At 38.4% G+C, this 17,828-nt stretch overlaps 2 protein-coding genes across 2 annotated transcripts in view; one reads left to right on the forward strand and one right to left on the reverse strand.

The window, feature by feature from the left end:
- Window positions 1-14,148, forward strand: part of RXFP1 (relaxin family peptide receptor 1) — a 52,420-nt gene extending 38,272 nt beyond the window's left edge. Inside the window, exons 6-18 of the mRNA XM_075709492.1 lie at window positions 35-106; window positions 1,127-1,198; window positions 2,041-2,112; window positions 2,887-2,961; window positions 3,244-3,315; window positions 4,259-4,330; window positions 5,053-5,124; window positions 6,380-6,451; window positions 8,588-8,659; window positions 9,145-9,374; window positions 10,620-11,030; window positions 11,534-11,752; window positions 13,847-14,148. Of these exons, the coding sequence (XP_075565607.1) occupies window positions 35-106; window positions 1,127-1,198; window positions 2,041-2,112; window positions 2,887-2,961; window positions 3,244-3,315; window positions 4,259-4,330; window positions 5,053-5,124; window positions 6,380-6,451; window positions 8,588-8,659; window positions 9,145-9,374; window positions 10,620-11,030; window positions 11,534-11,752; window positions 13,847-14,148 (1,813 nt within the window). The remainder of the gene's footprint in view (window positions 1-34; window positions 107-1,126; window positions 1,199-2,040; window positions 2,113-2,886; window positions 2,962-3,243; window positions 3,316-4,258; window positions 4,331-5,052; window positions 5,125-6,379; window positions 6,452-8,587; window positions 8,660-9,144; window positions 9,375-10,619; window positions 11,031-11,533; window positions 11,753-13,846) is intronic.
- A 3,153-nt stretch (window positions 14,149-17,301) lies between these two features.
- Window positions 17,302-17,770, reverse strand: C4H4orf46 (chromosome 4 C4orf46 homolog). Its single transcript, XM_075709584.1, has 2 exons — window positions 17,594-17,770; window positions 17,302-17,479 (listed from the first exon to the last, which is right to left on the reverse strand). Exons 1-2 carry the CDS (start codon window positions 17,753-17,755, stop codon window positions 17,324-17,326), a joined length of 318 nt encoding a protein of 105 aa, XP_075565699.1. The 5' UTR covers window positions 17,756-17,770; the 3' UTR covers window positions 17,302-17,323.
- Between the last annotated feature and the right edge of the window lie 58 nt (window positions 17,771-17,828).

Below are 17,828 nucleotides of genomic sequence, written 5' to 3' on the forward strand. Positions count from 1 at the left end.
GCTTAGAGAATTAGTTGTTGTTGTATCTTCTTAGGTATCTTCAGAATAATAAAATCAGAGCTGTGTCTGAACATGCTTTCAAAGGTTTATACAACTTGACAAAACTGTAAGTATTGCTTTTCGAATACTGAAGTAAAGAGCAATGGGAAGAGCTCTGAGAGTCATTACGGATGTCTCACTCTTATTTGATTCAATGTTAGGAAGCTGCAAACTGGTCCAAATCTTTAATTCAATGATTGGATTGAGAAAGCAAAGATAGATTAAAAATTATCTGTGCAAGTTTATCCAATAGGACAAGACTTTGAAAATACAAGTGGCTTCCATACTTCACACCCGTTCCCCAAATATGGTAGTTACCTGCAAAAAGTCAGAAAGAATGAAGAAGGAATGAAACAAAAGCAAGAGCTTGCAATCAATCAAAACTCTTTAATTTTGTATTTTGGTTTACAGAAGGAAACCAAAGTAACCAGTATCAGTAATGAAAAGAACACTATTTTCTTTATTTTGCAGCAGCTTTTTGAAAGATGCTTCTAACTTTTAAGGAAAACGCTCAGTGAGAGAGATGATACATAAATTGTGTTGTTCAGTTCAGCTTTTTGTTTATGCAGTGTTTTTAAGAGGAAAATTTTTTAAAATGTTGTACCTCTTCTTTTTCCATCATGAGTATGGTTGATTATCTGTTATTATAGCTGTTGTTATTACCTTCCCAGACCATTTACAGTACACACACACACTTCTAAGGCTTTCTTTTTCAATGATTTTGGTATCTACATTTGACTAACAACCTTAGCTGAGACTGAATGAGATCCTGGGAACATTCATGGAATTAATCACTCCACAGCAGGAAAATGGAAAGGGCCTGAAATATGACACAGTTTTATTTACCTTGCTGTGTTTTCTTACAGATAAGACAAAATATTCTACATAACTGTTCCAGAAGTTCACACTACAGAGAGTCCCGCCTTGTTCTCAAAGGAGGACATGAAAATTACCATAATCAAAAATTATAATTATGAAAACATTTTAACAGTATTCTGACATGAAGGAAAAATCTTAAAACTCATTTTCATGCATCTGATGCTAATTAATCATTCCATTTGTTTATCTTTTGTTGGTCTTGTTTAAGATACCTGAGTAACAACAAGTTAACCACTTTGAAGCCTGGTGTCTTTGAAGACCTCCACAAACTTGAATGGCTGTATGTTGTTTTCTTATTTGTATGTTTATTTTCTCAATGAATAATTAAAGAAAGAGAAAGGAATATTTGCATTCCTTTCATTTTTGTGCATAGTAGTACTTCATATGAAATAATAATTAAGGAGCTCCTGTTACACTGTGTGAGGTAAAAATCCAATTGACTTTGGTGAGAGCCAAAATTAGTTCTTGGGCTTTAATGGCTCCAATGACTGATGACTTTTACCATACTAAATAATGTTTATTAGTAATTGTTTGTTACAAATTAATACATGAAATAACTCAGATACTATCAAAAAGTAGAAAGAGAATTTTTTGGGCAGGTCTTTCCCTGTAAATAGTGCTTGAAATGTCCCAGACGAAATGACTGTCATAACCTGAAATTTTGGTTTATTACTGCTTTTCAGACAGATTAAAATGAAATACTATTTTGACTCAGTAAAGTTATTAAAAATAAGCAAATAATAACATGCCTAACATTTTTCTGTGTGTTTGGAACTGCTGGATTGCCATGGAACACTGTTATGTGGTGCTGCTTTATTTTCACAGGGAATCCATTCAAAGTGTCTTGATCAAAGAATTTTAAAAACTTGCAAGAAAACACTATTTTCTAAGTTGAAAGTAATTACTTTCTCTAAGTTAATTTTTTTTTAAATTAAATTCTTCAGAAAGGAAATTAATTCAATGAACACCCTTGACCTGCTAAGGAGTAGTGCGTTAATTTTTTAAGTAGCTTGAATGGACATTTGAAGAAATCCATTTCAAAGTATGTTACTTTTTATCATCTGTTCAATTTAAGACTGCAGACCATTATAAAACTGATACATGTTTTGCTGTGATTTATAGGATAATTGAAAATAATAGGATAAATCGGATCTCTCCATTAACATTTTATGGACTCAAATCACTTATTCTCCTGTAAGTATTGAATAAGAACCAAAAGTGTTATTTAAAAGAACAGAACAGAAAGGACAGATATATACAAAAACCTTTTTATGACGACTCTGATTGCTCACCATGGAGGGCTGGCGGTACATCTGCAGCTTTTTCTTACCCCCAGGCAAGATGTGCTGGTGTAGGAGGAATTTGGCAGCAGCGGACATGCAGTGCCTGGAAAAGTATAGGGAGGTGGGTGGGAAAAATGGTAAAAAGACGACGTCACTGAGAGGGCAAGGACATGACAGCTGCAGCAATGGGTGCCAGTTGTCCTCCAGAGCCACGGTGCAAGAAGCGGGGGTCCCATAGCTCCTGCCCCTTGGCAGCAGCCTGGCCTCCCTCCCCGAGACCCTGACCAGAACTTGCCGCTTCCCTCTCCAGATCCCAACACGAGGGACCCCCTTCCCCTGCAGCCCAGAAGGAAACCTTCCTCCATCTCCCCTTTCCTTCGTCTCCAACAGAAGTTACGTGTTATGACAGAATAGTCAAGATATTTGTATTGACTTGCTATGTTTTATTTAAAAAGCAGTGAAGTGAACATCTTTCCTTTACCTGGTAATTAACAAGTTAAGGATAGACTACTGCTCCACAGAATGCCATAGGGAAAATATGTAGAAGTTTAAGAAAATAATACTACCTCCAAACTATCAAGCTTTGACTGCCTTTTTTCCAAAAGTACAAACATAAGAGACATGATTTTTTTCTATAATATAATTTTTGGCAAATACAGCCAGTTGTGCTATTTTTTTTTTTCAGAGACTTGATGAATAATTCTCTTGCTCGTTTGCCTGATGAACCTCTGTGCCAGCATATGCCAATACTAAACTGGCTGTAAGTCTACCTTATTTCACTAGAAAGATATTATTTTGTTGTCTTTGTATGGTGCTTCCACACTGCTTTTTCTAACAGGGTGCTGGATCTTGCAGAGTGCCTGCAGGGTCACTGCAGGGTTGATGACCTGAAGTCATCAGCTAGGCGTGCAGAAAAATTAGATGTCTAGTTCCCACTCTCTTTTGTGCAGTCATGAAGTTCTGGTAGAATTTTTCTTTAATTACCTTAGAATAACTGCCGTAATTTATTTTCAGTGATCGATGTTTTGTTTTTATATCCCAGAGACCTTGAGGGCAACCATATCCATCATGTAAGAAATGTCACCTTCATCTCCTGCAACACGCTAACTGTACTGTAAGTAACAGGATATGCTAGCCAGCCAGAGTGAGATATGCTTGTGCTGAACAGTCAACTGATTCATTACAGCTAATATAAAAGTTTCCTGAGTATCATGGTTATTTAGATCTCAAGAAGATTAAATTAAAGTGCTTGGTTTTAAATGAGCGCCAGACAGACTAACCACCGTAGACATTTATAGCAAAGTTCAGCATTGATATATGCAACTATATGAAGCGATTTGGACTGATAATAAGATTTAGAATTTTTCTAGGAGGCAAAAATCTCATAATGAAAAGCAGCAAACACACAAAATACATAGCTTGTTTCTTCATTTTAAAGAGTTTGATTGGCTGGTTCATTGGCTGGCTCAGAAATTTTAGAATTTTCCCCAAAATTTCTTAAGTGATGTTGTAATCATCTTCAGAAAATCCTTTCAACCTTTTGCTAGGTTACTATGCTCCATGGTACCTGTCACTTTCAATTCTTAACTCTTCTGCAATACCCATATTCTTGGCTTTCTCTTTGCTTTTAAAATCCAGGTCGTTCATTTAAGGAGCAAGCTCGGTGGCAGATGAAACAGGGGTGAAGGAAAAGTTGCATGCCTTGTGCGTGTGCCTGAGATGCAATTAGGTCACAAGCCTTCCAGCCCACTTAATCTTCCTCCTGCTTTCAGTCAATTTATAGCAGCCTCCTCTGTGTGTGTGTGTGTGTGTATGTGTGTGTGTATATATGTGCATGTATATACAGACACACACACATATACACAAATACATGCGTGTATAGGCAACAAAAGTTGGTTATCAAATGGTAAGCTTCTAGATCCGATTAGCTTGTTGATTGAATTGGGCAAATATTTGAAGATGCAGAGAAGAGAGAGTTTTTAAAGTTTATAACTAGTTTTCTCCAAAACCAAATAGACCTCAAGATGCAGCAATATAAGTTTGTTTTGTTCTTTCAGGGTGATGAGACAGAATAAAATCAACTCCTTAAATGAAAACAGCTTTTCTTCTCTCCAGGTGTTAGATGAATTGTGAGTTGATTTCTTCTCTTACTTGTACGATAAGACACAAAGTTTTATGATTTATATTGCAAATATAACTTATCAGAAATTCTATTTCATATAAAATGCTCTGGAGACAGCACCCATCCTCAGGGTTTTTTCTACATGTTTAACAGGGAAGAAATAGTCGATAAAATACATACTCTGTATCAGTAATATCAGGCTTTTTGCTCATAATATCGTTATGTTCCCTGAATAAAATAATATTAATTAATCTTACATCACCACAGTCTAGATGTGTGTGAGCTTTAATACTCTGTCCACAGTTATTAGGATTTATTTTTAGTGAAAATAAGGAGCAAGGTATACAGAAGAACTAAGGGAAAGATATGCTGGCTAGCCCATGTGAAAGAATTCCCATCTTGAAACAACATGTTTAATTTCTTTCCAAGTTCCTACAACCCAAGTTAAGGGTATTTTACTGTCTTTTTGGTGTAAATAGAATAATAATATATTATGTATCTAATGGCATATCTGAACTAACTAGACAAAGACAGATCTGATGGATGTAGCTTCCCACCTTGTTTTAACAACATTCTTTTATAGTGCAAGTTTCTGATAACCTATGTAATAAATAATGTTCTATTTGGCAAATACAGCAAAACTGTGTGTCTTGAAATTGAAAAACTGTTCAGTAAAATTACTGAGCCTAGTAAGAACTTACTGTGTCCTACCTGTGGCTGTTTCTGCAGAGATTTGGCTAGCAACAAGATTGAATCACTTCCTCCCTATATATTTAAGGATCTAAAGGAGCTTTCACAACTGTAAGGATTCTTGATTATTATTATATATAACTATATAGTACTCACTTGATATGACGTTTTCAGTCATGAATGCTGGGAAAGGAAAGAGCACCTTTGTTTGCATGCATCATTTAAGCTGTGCCTAAAAAAATACCTATCCAAAAGTAATTCTGTATAACATTTTTCCTGGAATGGTTTTGTAAAAGATATGTATTTTCATGTCCCAAAACATAGCAAGTTCAAATTCTACCTTTTTCTAGATCTTGTTAGTATATACAAAATGAGCTATGCTAGCTGTATCATGAGAAATTAATAATTTGATGGGGATGTTTAATGTGATATCAAGATTTGGCTCTAAAAATAGATCATAAACATGTAAGAGCATCATACAGATGTCTTGTCTGCAACTGCTTTTTTCCTGTGAAAGAGTTCCAAAAAATCATGAGGTATTATAAAACCAGAAAGACATTCGCTCTTTTTCCCATGATGCGTATATAGGCAAATTCTCAAATGCTGGAAAGCTGCTGGAAAGTCCCAGTCTTTCTCACATAATCTGAAAGAGTCACTGGTCACAAAATTGAAGACCTCTCCGGAGAAGAGGAGGTAGTATGTGGAATGACTTAGTTTTGTGCTTTTCCGGCTTCCTTGAGATCCATCACGATACACTGGGGCAACCAAGTGCGTACAGTTGCATTTATTGAGTTTCACATCTTAGTTACAATATCAAGACGAAAACATAAGGAAGAGTTATAAGGAGAAGAAAAAGAGGATGTACCTAGAAACACTCTTGCACAGAGTAATAGCATCTAATGCTAATGTCTATTTTTACATTCCACTGCCTCTGCCTCTTCTTGAACTCACATGAATTATTAAAAAAAAATTAGATTTTAGCAACTAGCAAAACCAATTGTAATTTATTTCTAAATGCATGCAGTTCAGCTAAGTTCTTTTACTTGAAAAACAAGTCCAGGAAGTTTAAAAACTAAATATTTCTACAGTCAAAACCTTTAAGCATCAGGCTGGGGGAGGCAGTTGTGCGTGTGTGTGTGTGTATGTGGCAACAGCATGCCTGTGAAGCATCTGACTATTCTTTCCACTGGCTTAGCAAGCTGAATAACACTAAATGAATGTTACCATTTGGAGTTGTAACTGCCAATTGTACAAGTCCTTCCTATAGGACTGGAAAAGCAAATGGATTATGTAGTTTGACTTTATCTTTGGAACAAGCTTTAAGGAAGATGTACAAAGTTATTTATGCCTTGTGTTGTATTTACAGGAACCTTTCGTACAACCCAATCAAGAAAATACAAATAGACCAGTTTGATTTTCTAATTAAACTCAAATCCCTGTAAGTATCAAGTTTTTATATTTTAGCTATATTTTCTTTGTGATTATGCACATCTCCTTCAGAAGGACACGATCTAGAATATGTTCGATAAGAAATTGCCCTTGAAATAGCTTATAGTTATGTTGATGATCCTCAACAATTTGAACCTGGAAAAGAATTACTAGCAATACTTAAATTTTCCTTCCTGAAAATATCAGTTTCATAATGGAAATCTTTCCAACAAAAAGAGTTCATAGATTCAGCTTAGAGAAGGACATTGTCTTTTCTGCTGTTACGGAACAAGATTAATGCGACCCTCGTTTGACCTTGCACAATTTGTTCACAGGGCTTAAGGGTCATGCAACATCCAGTTGGGGCTATTAATGCCATGGGCAGGTACCATTAGGATATGTAAAGACAGGAATTATAAAGGAATTTGGTATATGTACAAGTTTGGGGACATATTTCCATTCTTACAGAATCTAGTGTTAACACCATGAAAAGAACAATATAAACCAAGTACAATTCAGCCCCCATGTCAGAGGGAGGTGGGACTCTTACCAATCTTTTTGAAGAGTTTAGGGGGAGTTTTTGTGGGTGCACTAACACAGCAGCTCTAACTTGAATTCTGCCAGCAGAGCTCTTCCTAAAACTCTCTGGTAGTGCAGTGATGGTCTTGCAAATCTGAAACTATCCTGTGGTAGATTTAAGCACATCTTCATGAGCCGCTGTACGTCTGCAATAACCAGCCTGGCAGAGCACAGTGTTGGTTCTTGTCAGTCATCATTTCAAAGTGGTTGTGGAGATCCAAAAAGAGATATTTCCTTGGATAGCAGCATAATAGGAGTTTATGATTTGACCCCTGAGCTGTAGCCAGCAGTGCAGATGCCTTTGTTGATCAATCCCACTTCCTCACAGTGATTTGGAATTCATTGGCCAAATTCAACTAAATTTGGTAAATGGCTAGTGACCTTAAAATACTAAGCCTGTATAATTTTCATGACAACAAGCAGCTGAGCACAGAAAAAAATAATTAATTGCCTCCCTGTCAGGCTAGAACATGTATTTTATCTATTATTTAACACCAAAGAACTCATGCAGTTGACTGAACGTGACCTTCCATATTTTTAATTTCAGAGAGTTGTTAAATCTTGAGATAGACAATGTTTCAGGACTCAGTTTGTAGACAACCATTTGCCGCCATCCTAGTTAAAATAGTGAGAATAGCTGGGGAAAGCACACCCCAGGATTCACAGCAGTGGTTAAATAAAACAAGGAAACTTCCGTATTTGGGGCTTTATTCTTGTCTTCTAGCAAAACTGCTCACCAGCCCAAAGCAACTAACCAGTAAGACTCGTACCTTTCTCCACTTTTGCCTAAATGTGCTCAGAACTCATGGGAATATTGTGCTCAAAGCATTGAACGGTGAATTCAAATAAGGCTTCCCACAAGAAGAACCAAAGACCTCTGACTGGTTGCAATTCAGAAGACGCGTTGCACATCTAACCAGTGGATGGGATGGACTAGAAGAATGCAGAAACTGAAGTTCTAAAGGAACAACATACACGGTTACACTTTACTGGTCTAGCAGGGGAAATAATAGTGTCATTTTCAATATATTAAAAAAAAAAAAAAGAAATCCCATCTATGTGTCATAAGAAAGCCAGCATTTTCCCTTACATGCTGTGTTCTGTGTCCCAGCCTCCTGCTGCTCTTGACACAATGAAGACTGAATTCCTGCAGTAGTTTGTTTGTCTAGTAAGTCACTCCCTGAGATAAAAAAATGGAAGAGACATGTAAAATATTGCTATTGGAACAAGTTATTATTTTCCCAGAGATGATGAAAGAACATTAGTACAACAATACTTTGGAAGGGCAACATAATAATCGGAGGTTGCACTGCTGAGAGCACTAAAAGAACCGCCTTTGTGATTTTGGAAGAACAGCAAGTTTATTAGAATTAACTGCAATTCATTTTATTCCTCTCTAGCTTTTACACAGACTTTCTGTTCAAGTTTCAAAGTGATGACAGATTAGATGCAATTAAAGTTCATCTCTAGTTACATATAATCATAGAAACACAATTAAATGCTCATAAAGATTGTTCTTTTACTACTGAGTTTCTATTGCCTTTTATTGAGAGTATATTGTTTACAGCAGCTTGGAGGGCATTGAAATTGCAAACATCCAGAGAAGAATGTTCAGATCCCTGAGAAATCTTTCCCACATGTAAGTAACTCAAGTTGCTCCAGGGGAGGTTTAGATGGGATATTAGGAAAAGTTTCTTCACCAAAAGGGTTGTGAAGCACTGGAACAGGCTGCCCAGGGAAGCGGTTGATTCCCCATCCCTGGAGGTATTTAAAAGACGTGTAGATGTGGTGCTTAGGGACCTGGCTTAGTGGTGGACTTGGCAGTGCTAGGTTAAATGTTGGACTTGTTGATCTTAAAGGTCTTTTCCAACTTAACAATTTTATCATTCTAAGTAGATTATTCCAGTTTGCTTTCTTTGGTCTGAATTTTACAATTTGAAGAATACTGAATAATTAAAAACAAAAGTGTATGAGAAGCGGCATGTGAGCAGTTGTCAAATTTGACAGTTTTTAATTAAGTTTTCTTCTTTCAGATTATGTTTCCTGAGTAGCTACTAGAGAGTTTTGATACTCTGGTAACCAAACTAGAACCATCTCTTATCTGTTTTTCTTTCTCACAACCAGATATTTTAAGAAATTCCAGTACTGTGGATATGCCCCTCATGTGCGCAGCTGTAAGCCCAATACTGATGGGATTTCATCCCTTGAGAATCTTTTAGCCAGCATCATACAGAGAGTGTTTGTCTGGGTTGTATCTGCCATCACCTGCTTTGGAAATATTTTTGTTATCTGCATGAGGCCTTACATCAGATCGGAGAATAAGCTCCATGCCATCTCAATAATGTCTCTCTGCTGTGAGTACTCCATGCATGAAAGAATATTGGTTGAGTCTGCTCATAGTGTGCATGATATTTGTTATTACAATCTAGTGACATATTTCCAGCACTGGGTTGACTGAAGTTTAATGCTGTTGCGAATGACAATAAAAAACGCTGTACCTTATGCACCAGGAGGTCTCTCTGGCAGCTGATAAATTCCAAAGGTTTCATGTTTGATTTTAACGCTGCAGCTACTGTGTCAAATTCCCACTTTCTTCAGCAAGAAGAAATACAATTCTAAATTTTTCAAAGGCCCATAAACATAAATTTTACTATGCATTTTTGAGTAAATGGCAATTTGTGTGTGTGAACATTGTGTTCAACACAGTTATTCTATTTTTTGCATGAGCAGAAGGTTACTTATGGAAATATAGAAAAATCAGTCCCTCCCAGCTCCCCAACATTAAGAATTAGGGGGATTTTTTTTAGTCCTAAAAGCAAGACAGGTTTATGGACAAACTACTCGGCAGTATAGTCACCATAATCTCAAGTACCCTGTCTCAATACAGGAGAGTCTACAAGTATTTCACATATGCAATTAGTTGCATTTTGAAAGGTAATTTTCAACAGTGTATAAAATGAGTGCAACATTTCTAAATACAGCATGTCAGTGATTTTGAAACTTTGTTGTTTAACCATTGGAACAGTCTCAACACCACACAAAACTTCCAGCCAAAACACCTGTGAAGACTTCAGCTCTATGTTGACATCTCCTCTTCACTTACTAGTCTCAGAAGACTATGCACATCAGTTTTGAACTAGCATAGGGTGGACAAACCAAAACTAACTCTGAATCCAGCAGAGATGCCCTACTCAAAGGAAATTATCTTAAGCTAAATGTCAATATCAAAAGAAATGAGACCTGATAAAAATGGGTTGCAAGAGTAATTCTATAAATGAAGCTATATCTTTTCCTACTTGCAAACCAATTTTATCTAAGCTTCAAAAAAATCAGATTGGAAACAGGTATGAAACGTAGACTGTCAGTCCAAATGAAAATTTAACAAAACAAAAAAGGAGGAATAGAATTGATTTATACTGCCTAAACTGCAATTCACAATAGCATTCCAACTATAAAAATTAGATTTTATATCTATATATTAGCTAACTTATAAATATGTACTCATATATACGTGTGTATGTCTGCTTTCCAATATGCATATACACAGAAAATGGGAAATTCAGATGTGTAAATAATGATGTTAAGCACTGTGCCCACAGGTGCTGACTGTCTGATGGGAATATATTTATTTGTGATTGGAGCTTTTGATCTTAAATATCGCGGAGAATACAACAAGCACGCTCAGTTGTGGATGGACAGTATTCATTGTCAATTGGTGGGATCGCTGGCTATTCTGTCTACAGAGGTGTCAGTCTTACTGTTGACTTACCTGACTTTGGAAAAATACATCTGCATAGTTTATCCTTTTAGGTGTTTGAAGCCCAGAAAGTGCAGGACAATTTCCATTTTGGTTCTTATCTGGATAATTGGGTTTGCTGTTGCTTTTATCCCCCTGAGCAATAAGGAATTTTTCAGGAACTACTATGGCACCAACGGCGTCTGTTTTCCTCTTCACTCAGAACAATCAGAAAGCTCAGCAAGTCAGATTTATTCTGTTGTCATTTTTTTAGGTAAGTTGCATTTCTTCTTTATATATGATTAGAGCTGCAAATGAACTTAATTTTCAAACAAGTAAGATAGCTTTCCTGTGATGTTCACACCTCATATTTAGATGCTCCAGTAAGCACTTAAAGCACTTTTTCCATATTAGATAGATACTTAGCTATCTTAAAATGCATGAAGGGCTGAGAAAGTAGAAAGAAATTAATGGCCATTGAGTTCCTGAATGAATAGACTCTTTCAGGGAAGTAGAGCAACGATAAGACCAGAGGAGAACTACATAGTTTGGATCAGATGGCAGCCATTTATCAGGTGACAATGAATGAAATAAACACCTGAGTAGGGGCAAAAATTCAGTGTTCAGGTGAAGACAGACTGAGATCTTCTGGTTGCTTAATTCTACAGGAATAGCAGTTTAGGTGAAACATTTTTCTTTACTATCCAGCCTGCAAATAGGTGATGTGGAATTGCCATTATGCTGTTAAGTTACAACTAATTTTATCGTCTTATACAGGTGTAAACTTGGCAGCTTTTATCATCATTGTGTTTTCCTATGGGAGTATGTTCTACAGCGTTCACCAAACAGCTATTACAGCTACTGAAATTCGGAATCATATTAAAAAAGAGATGATCCTTGCTAAACGGTTTTTCTTCATTGTATTTACTGATGCACTATGTTGGATACCCATTTTTATTTTGAAACTCCTTTCTTTGCTTCAAGTAGAAATACCAGGTATGTTCGCTCTTTTGTGAGGCTGTTTCAACTGTATCTGTACAAAGAGTGTTGTTTCTACTTCAGAAGAAAAAGAATTTAATGTATTGAACTATATTACTATAATGAGCTTTATGTTATGTATCTATATATGTACACACAATATAATGAACTATATAGTTTTACTACTGCGTTAAACTATATATAAATATAATCATCAAAGATTAGTCACCTTTGAGTCAGCCAAAAAAAAACCCCCAAATTCAAATCGTTCAAGTCTGTCTCCATAGAATATATATAAAATGTACTAAATGTATTTGAAAATGAGGGCTGAATTGCATTGGCTTTTCTCATCTTATGGCTTTTGCTGGTTCTGCGGCCTAAATATGACTCAGGACAGTACAGTGTTTCCTATCTTGATTTAAGAATATAATTCTCATTCTGAAATTTCTTCTACAAACTGGTACTTATAGTTCAAAACATTAAGTTGTATAAAGCTGCGCTTACCTTCTTTACGCTATGAATATATTCCCATGTAAAAATAGTGTAACCTAAAAGATTAAAAATTGCACCTTGGTTTTTTCCTTCTCTTTGCAATACCAGTATGTGCCAGAAAAAATAGCCTCTTTATGTAGGGCTTGTAAACCCTGTTAGAAAGAACAGGTGAACATGCACAGTACCATCAGCCATAGCGGATTCAGACTCAATGTACAGATATATGTCACAATACTATGTTGGCAAGAAAAAATCTTAGCTCAGAGAATTTTGTCTTATGTGCTGACCAGCAGTGTTGGGAGCTACCTTTTCAAAGTTCTGACTTGCATCTCAAATGTCTGAAAGTTACGTTGATTATGTCAAACATTTTCAGTTATTTTAAATCTTCTAAAATGCTTCTTCACAAGTTATCAAGCCACCTAAGAAATTTTAAAGAAAATATTGTGAAAAGCAGAAGCAGATGTATTCTGAGTCAAGAAACCTTGAAGAAATCTTGCTGAATGGCAGGGTGATCTTTGGATCAGCAAATGAATGTTCTGCATTAGATAAACTGGATTAAACAGGAATTATTCATTTCATGAAATTAAAGACATCACAGATAGTTGTCTATGTTTACAGAAGCTTTGAACCCTGTTTGATAGCATTTCTTTTTCTCTGGGGATACAGTATGACAGCTTTTGAACTATGCAACTGCTTGTCTCCAAAACTGTAGACAATGTTATGGGCATCAATAGGAAGGTATTGATTTTGCAACAAAGTCGTAAAGCCAGAGAGGAGGGGAAAGGGAGAGTGAATTAAGCTTCTTGGAACAGCTCTATAATTGTTTTATAAATCAAACAATGCAAAGGAGTGCACCCACTAACATCTTTCAGCACTTTAATCCTGTGCCTTCTCCACCTGCCCCTCAGGTAATGAGCTGACTTATCTCCCAAACGGTAAGGATGAGAAGGGGCACTGGAAAAATGCACACAGACCCTGATAAAGGCAGGAGAGCAGGAAACCTTCAGAAAGGAAGATGGTGTGAACACGGAAACTCTTGCCAACAGGGCAAGCAGGAAATGAGGATGTATACAATGTCCTTTGTGGGGGGGGAGAGCAGAGAAGTCCTGGGGCAGAGGGGAAAACCATCCTGAGGGGACAGAGGGACTGGAGGATATTGCTTTGCGGGAGGACAGCACATCAGGGACGTCGTTAGGATTGGATGTCACTAGTCCTGGGAAGAGGATGGGGAACAGAGAGCACAGGAAGAGATAGGGAGCAAAGCAGAGACAAAAAGTTTTGGGGCAAGAAAATGGGGCTGAGCCAGAACAAGAAGTGTGCCAGGGCAAATAGGGAGCTATGGTATAGAAAAGTAAGAGGGCTAAATGGAACTACTGGAAGAGTAAAAAATGTTAGGTTTTGCAGGGAGTCCTGGAAACAGAGGTTGGTAAGAGGGCAGTGCAAGCGTAACAGTGAGAAGAAAAAGAAAAGTACTTCTTGCGACACGAGCCGAGCCTAGGAGTGCATGACCACCCCTCTCGCCAGGAAGCTGTGCTGCATAGGCATCAAGTGCTTGCGTTAATTAAAGGGTACAAATGCTGGAATGCGTATTACAGCTTCCTTTCTTTTTCCCTCCCTAAGGTACCATAACTTCTTGGGTGGTGATTTTTATACTGCCAATAAATAGTGCTCTGAATCCACTTCTCTACACTTTGACTACACGACCTTTCAAAGAAATGATTCATCAGGTTTGGTACAATTACAGACAAAGAAGATCCAAAAGAGGTAAAGGCAGTCAGAAAACATACGGTCCATCATTTATTTGGGTAGAGATGTGGCCAATGCATGAAATCACGCCAAAGCTAACGAAGCCTGTGCTTTGTACAGACTCCTCTGACGCTTCAGTGACTACACAGTCAACAAGACTAAATTCATATACGTAAATACGTTTTGAATCTTCACGGTGACATCTGCACTGTTAGCTTCACATCTGTGGGCTTACTGCTTTACAGCAATGAGGAAAAATGAGGGAGGTATGACACCTGGGCTCACGCGAACCGAAGCAGAAAGAAGAGGGAGCAGTGTCTGTCTGCAGGTAGAACTGAGACAATAAATTTACCATCTCACAACAGGACCTGACATTTTGACAACTCATCCTAGGTCAGAATGAGAAGTCAAGTTGTTTGTTTTTTTTCCTCCCAGAAGCCAGGAGTGTGGAAAAAAACCATGAATTGTCATTTCAAACGTCTCACCCTGAAAGCAGAATGTTTCAAAATCATCTGTCTTGATAGGGGGGAAGGTTATTTTCATTAAACTTTTTTTTTTTAAATTCCCCATTTCAACAGCTGAATTTTTTTTAAGAGTTGATTGGTTTCCTCATTAAGAATTTTTTTTTCTCCTCAAAATTTCTGACTGGCTCTGTTTAGGCCACATCAGCTCTCAAAACCTTTAGAGAGCACTCACCCTAAGAAAAATATTTAAATTTCATAATTAGACCAGTTTATTATGTTTGTCAAATCCAAACAAGTGAAAATTTTATTCCTTTTAAAAATTTACCAACTATTTTACTCATGTGAAGACAATCCTGAAATTGTAATGATCATTCTAATTCAGGCAGAACAAGAACTGTGGGAAAGGGAAAAAAACAAAAAAAAAGGGATTTTTTTTCTCAACTGAGCTGGTGGACGTTCCCCCTTCAGAAGAGCATCCTTCCCTGGAAAGACTGGACTGTGTACCCCAACATCTTGATGCTGCTCTTTTCCTCACTGTTTCTTAATGGGCTACCACAAGTAGCTCCCCACATCTTGTGGACTTCAACAAATCTCAGTCTGAAGATGTCTATCTCTGTACATGGAACAATGGGAGATGGCCAGATAGAAGACTATCAGTCTTAATAGGTATCATGACATCTACATTTTAATCACCTTGTGCCTCTGACTGGATGCGTTACAGTTAAAATAATTTAAGGAGCACAGCCATCCAGCACTTTTGGGGGCATTATTTTACTTCCTGGTGTTACAAGGGTTAAAAAAAAAAAAAAAATCCCATCTGAAACAATCCTCTGGAGGCATTTCCTTCACATACACTTACTGAAGAGAATCTTTTCCATTACAAATTACTATGACTTCCCTAGTTCTTTCAGTATCACGCTCACAGTCCGATGGCCTAGAAGCCCACAAAGGTAAAAAAGATGCTTCTTTTGCATTGATGATTTGAAGGTTTTTAAAATTAAGTTAAAAGATACTTCCAATGTTTGCACTTAACTTCTTAACAGTGTAAGAAGTAGAATTAAAAAAAGTGTGACTCACACTTCAGCTGTTTACAGAACTTTGGATTATTCTGAAATCAAAGATTGTTGAGCATCTTGTTTCCACTACTGTATGTTTTATTGAAATAAAAGATTATCTGCTAAACAAAATGACTTCTTTTCCAAGTTGCTTAGCAACATTTTGGGCTGCAGGGTTAAAAACAGCTAAGTGAAGTCCTGCCATGTGGATTGCCTTTTAACCAGGGCAGTCAGAATTCAGTTTAATAGAACTTGTATACTCTGAGGAGCCAAGCCTTCTCAATGACTGTAACTACTTTTGATGAGATACGCAAGGACGTCTGTCATAGAATCATAGAATGCTTTGGGTTGGAAGGGACCTTCACAGGTCATCTAGCCCTATTCCCCTGCAGTGAGCAGGGACAGCTTTAACCAGATCAGGTTGCTCAGAGCCCCAGCCAACCTAACCTTGAATGTTGCCAGGGATGGGGCCTGCACCACCTCTCTGGGCAACCTGTTCCAGTGCATCACCACCCTCATTGTAAAAAACTTCCTTCTAATGTCTAGTCTAAATCTATTCTTCTTTAGTTTAAATCCGTTATTCCGTTATTCCTGTCCTTACCATTACTTCTGTTTTTCACTCAGTTATGGATATATTCAGTGTCATCTTTGTTTCTATGAGGAACACAAGAATATACATTATTTCAGGATTTTTTGTAACATCTTTATTGTTTTGATAATAAAACTACACTTCATCTTTAAAAAGTCTTTCTACCGGTAAAAATAAGGCTGACTAATAAATCATGGTACAGCTATGTTCTCCTGCAGCCTCCCATTACATTTCAGCATTACTTTTTTCACATTGCTCTGGTAAAGGTACAGGAGTTTCAGTACAGCTATTTATTACAGATTAGCAATCTTTCAGACCAAAAGGTTCTGTTATCAGTAAGCTCGAGACTAACTAACTAGTAACTGCTTAAGGCAAAGATATAAAATAGGACCAAATACTGAAAGATCTCTAACATGCCTCCCGAGAGACGGGAGAATACATTTCACAGATTCTTTTCTAATTTATGGAAGCTTTTACTTATAGTTCAAAATAATCCACCCTATTGGTAAACAATGCTGTTAAACTTCTACCATGCAGAGGTATATTGTCCATCATAAGGCACTTTATTACAACAAAAGATAGTGTAAAATTATTTGCAGTAATCAAACATCTTGAAAAAAATCTGCAGCTTTATAGAAATATATTGCAATGCTAAAAAATAGTAAGGTTTGGGATATGAGGCTTATCTAAAGCTTGTAAATAAGCCATGACTTGCCATATTATCCCATCCCCAACACAGAGAAAAAGCGTGCATAGAAAAAAAAATGAAGTTAGTTCAGCAAGTTTCTCTGGAGTTGGCTGGGTTTCCGCTGGTGACAGCTCTTAATATACAATGAGGCTGACAATACCTCCTTGCAGGACACCACTTCCTCACCAGTAATGAGTTCTGGACGTACCACACGTACTAACTTTGCATCCACCACATTAGGAAGAAAAAAAAAAAGAGGGGAGACTATTTCATGTATGAGGTCGCTGGAGCTGCAACGGAAGAGTCTAAAAGTCACAACCGATTCCCTAAACAAAGTTATTTTGCTCGGTGATTTACATACAACATCCATACGAGTCATCAAGTATTTCTCAAAGATCTCCGGGCTCACGGGGAGCTGCTGAGGGAAAACAAAAATCCACGTGAACTCCCCAAAAAAGGTGGTTTAAGAAAAAAAAACAAAACCCCAAACCGGCGTTCCAGTCCGACACCAGCGGGGGGCTCGGCGTGAGGCGGGCGAGCCGCCGCGGGGCAGGGTCAGCCGCTGGGCTTCAGGGACTCGTAGCCCTCCCTCAGCAGGTCCCGCCATGTTCTGAGGAACCGGGCGTTCTCCGAGCACTTGCTGGCGAGCTCCTCCACCTGGGCCGACACGGCCGACGTCGCCTCCAGGATCTTCGCCAGCGAGAAGGCGGCCTGGAGGGACGGCAGAGAGGTTGGGGGTCGCCGACGCCCGCCCGGCTGCCCCAGGCGCCCTCCGTCAGGGGACACCCGCCCGCCCGCCCGCCCGCCCGCCGCGCCGGCACTCACGGCGCCGATCTGCGTCTCCACCTCCTCCAGCAGCTCCCGCGTGTCGCCGGCCGGCAGCTCCGGCGGCCGCCACCCCTCGCTCCCGCCGCGGGTCCTGCGGGGCCGTGCGGCGGGCGAACCCCCGGGCACAGCCGCGGGCGGCAGCGGCCCCGCCTCGGCCATGTCCCGCTCGGCTCCCCGGCCCCGCCCACCCGGGCCGAGCCCCGCCCCCTGCCGCCCGGCAGGCGCTGTGAGG

The sequence above is a fragment of the Pelecanus crispus genome, chromosome 4, assembly GCF_030463565.1.
Source record: "Pelecanus crispus isolate bPelCri1 chromosome 4, bPelCri1.pri, whole genome shotgun sequence".
NCBI lineage: Eukaryota > Metazoa > Chordata > Aves > Pelecaniformes > Pelecanidae > Pelecanus > Pelecanus crispus.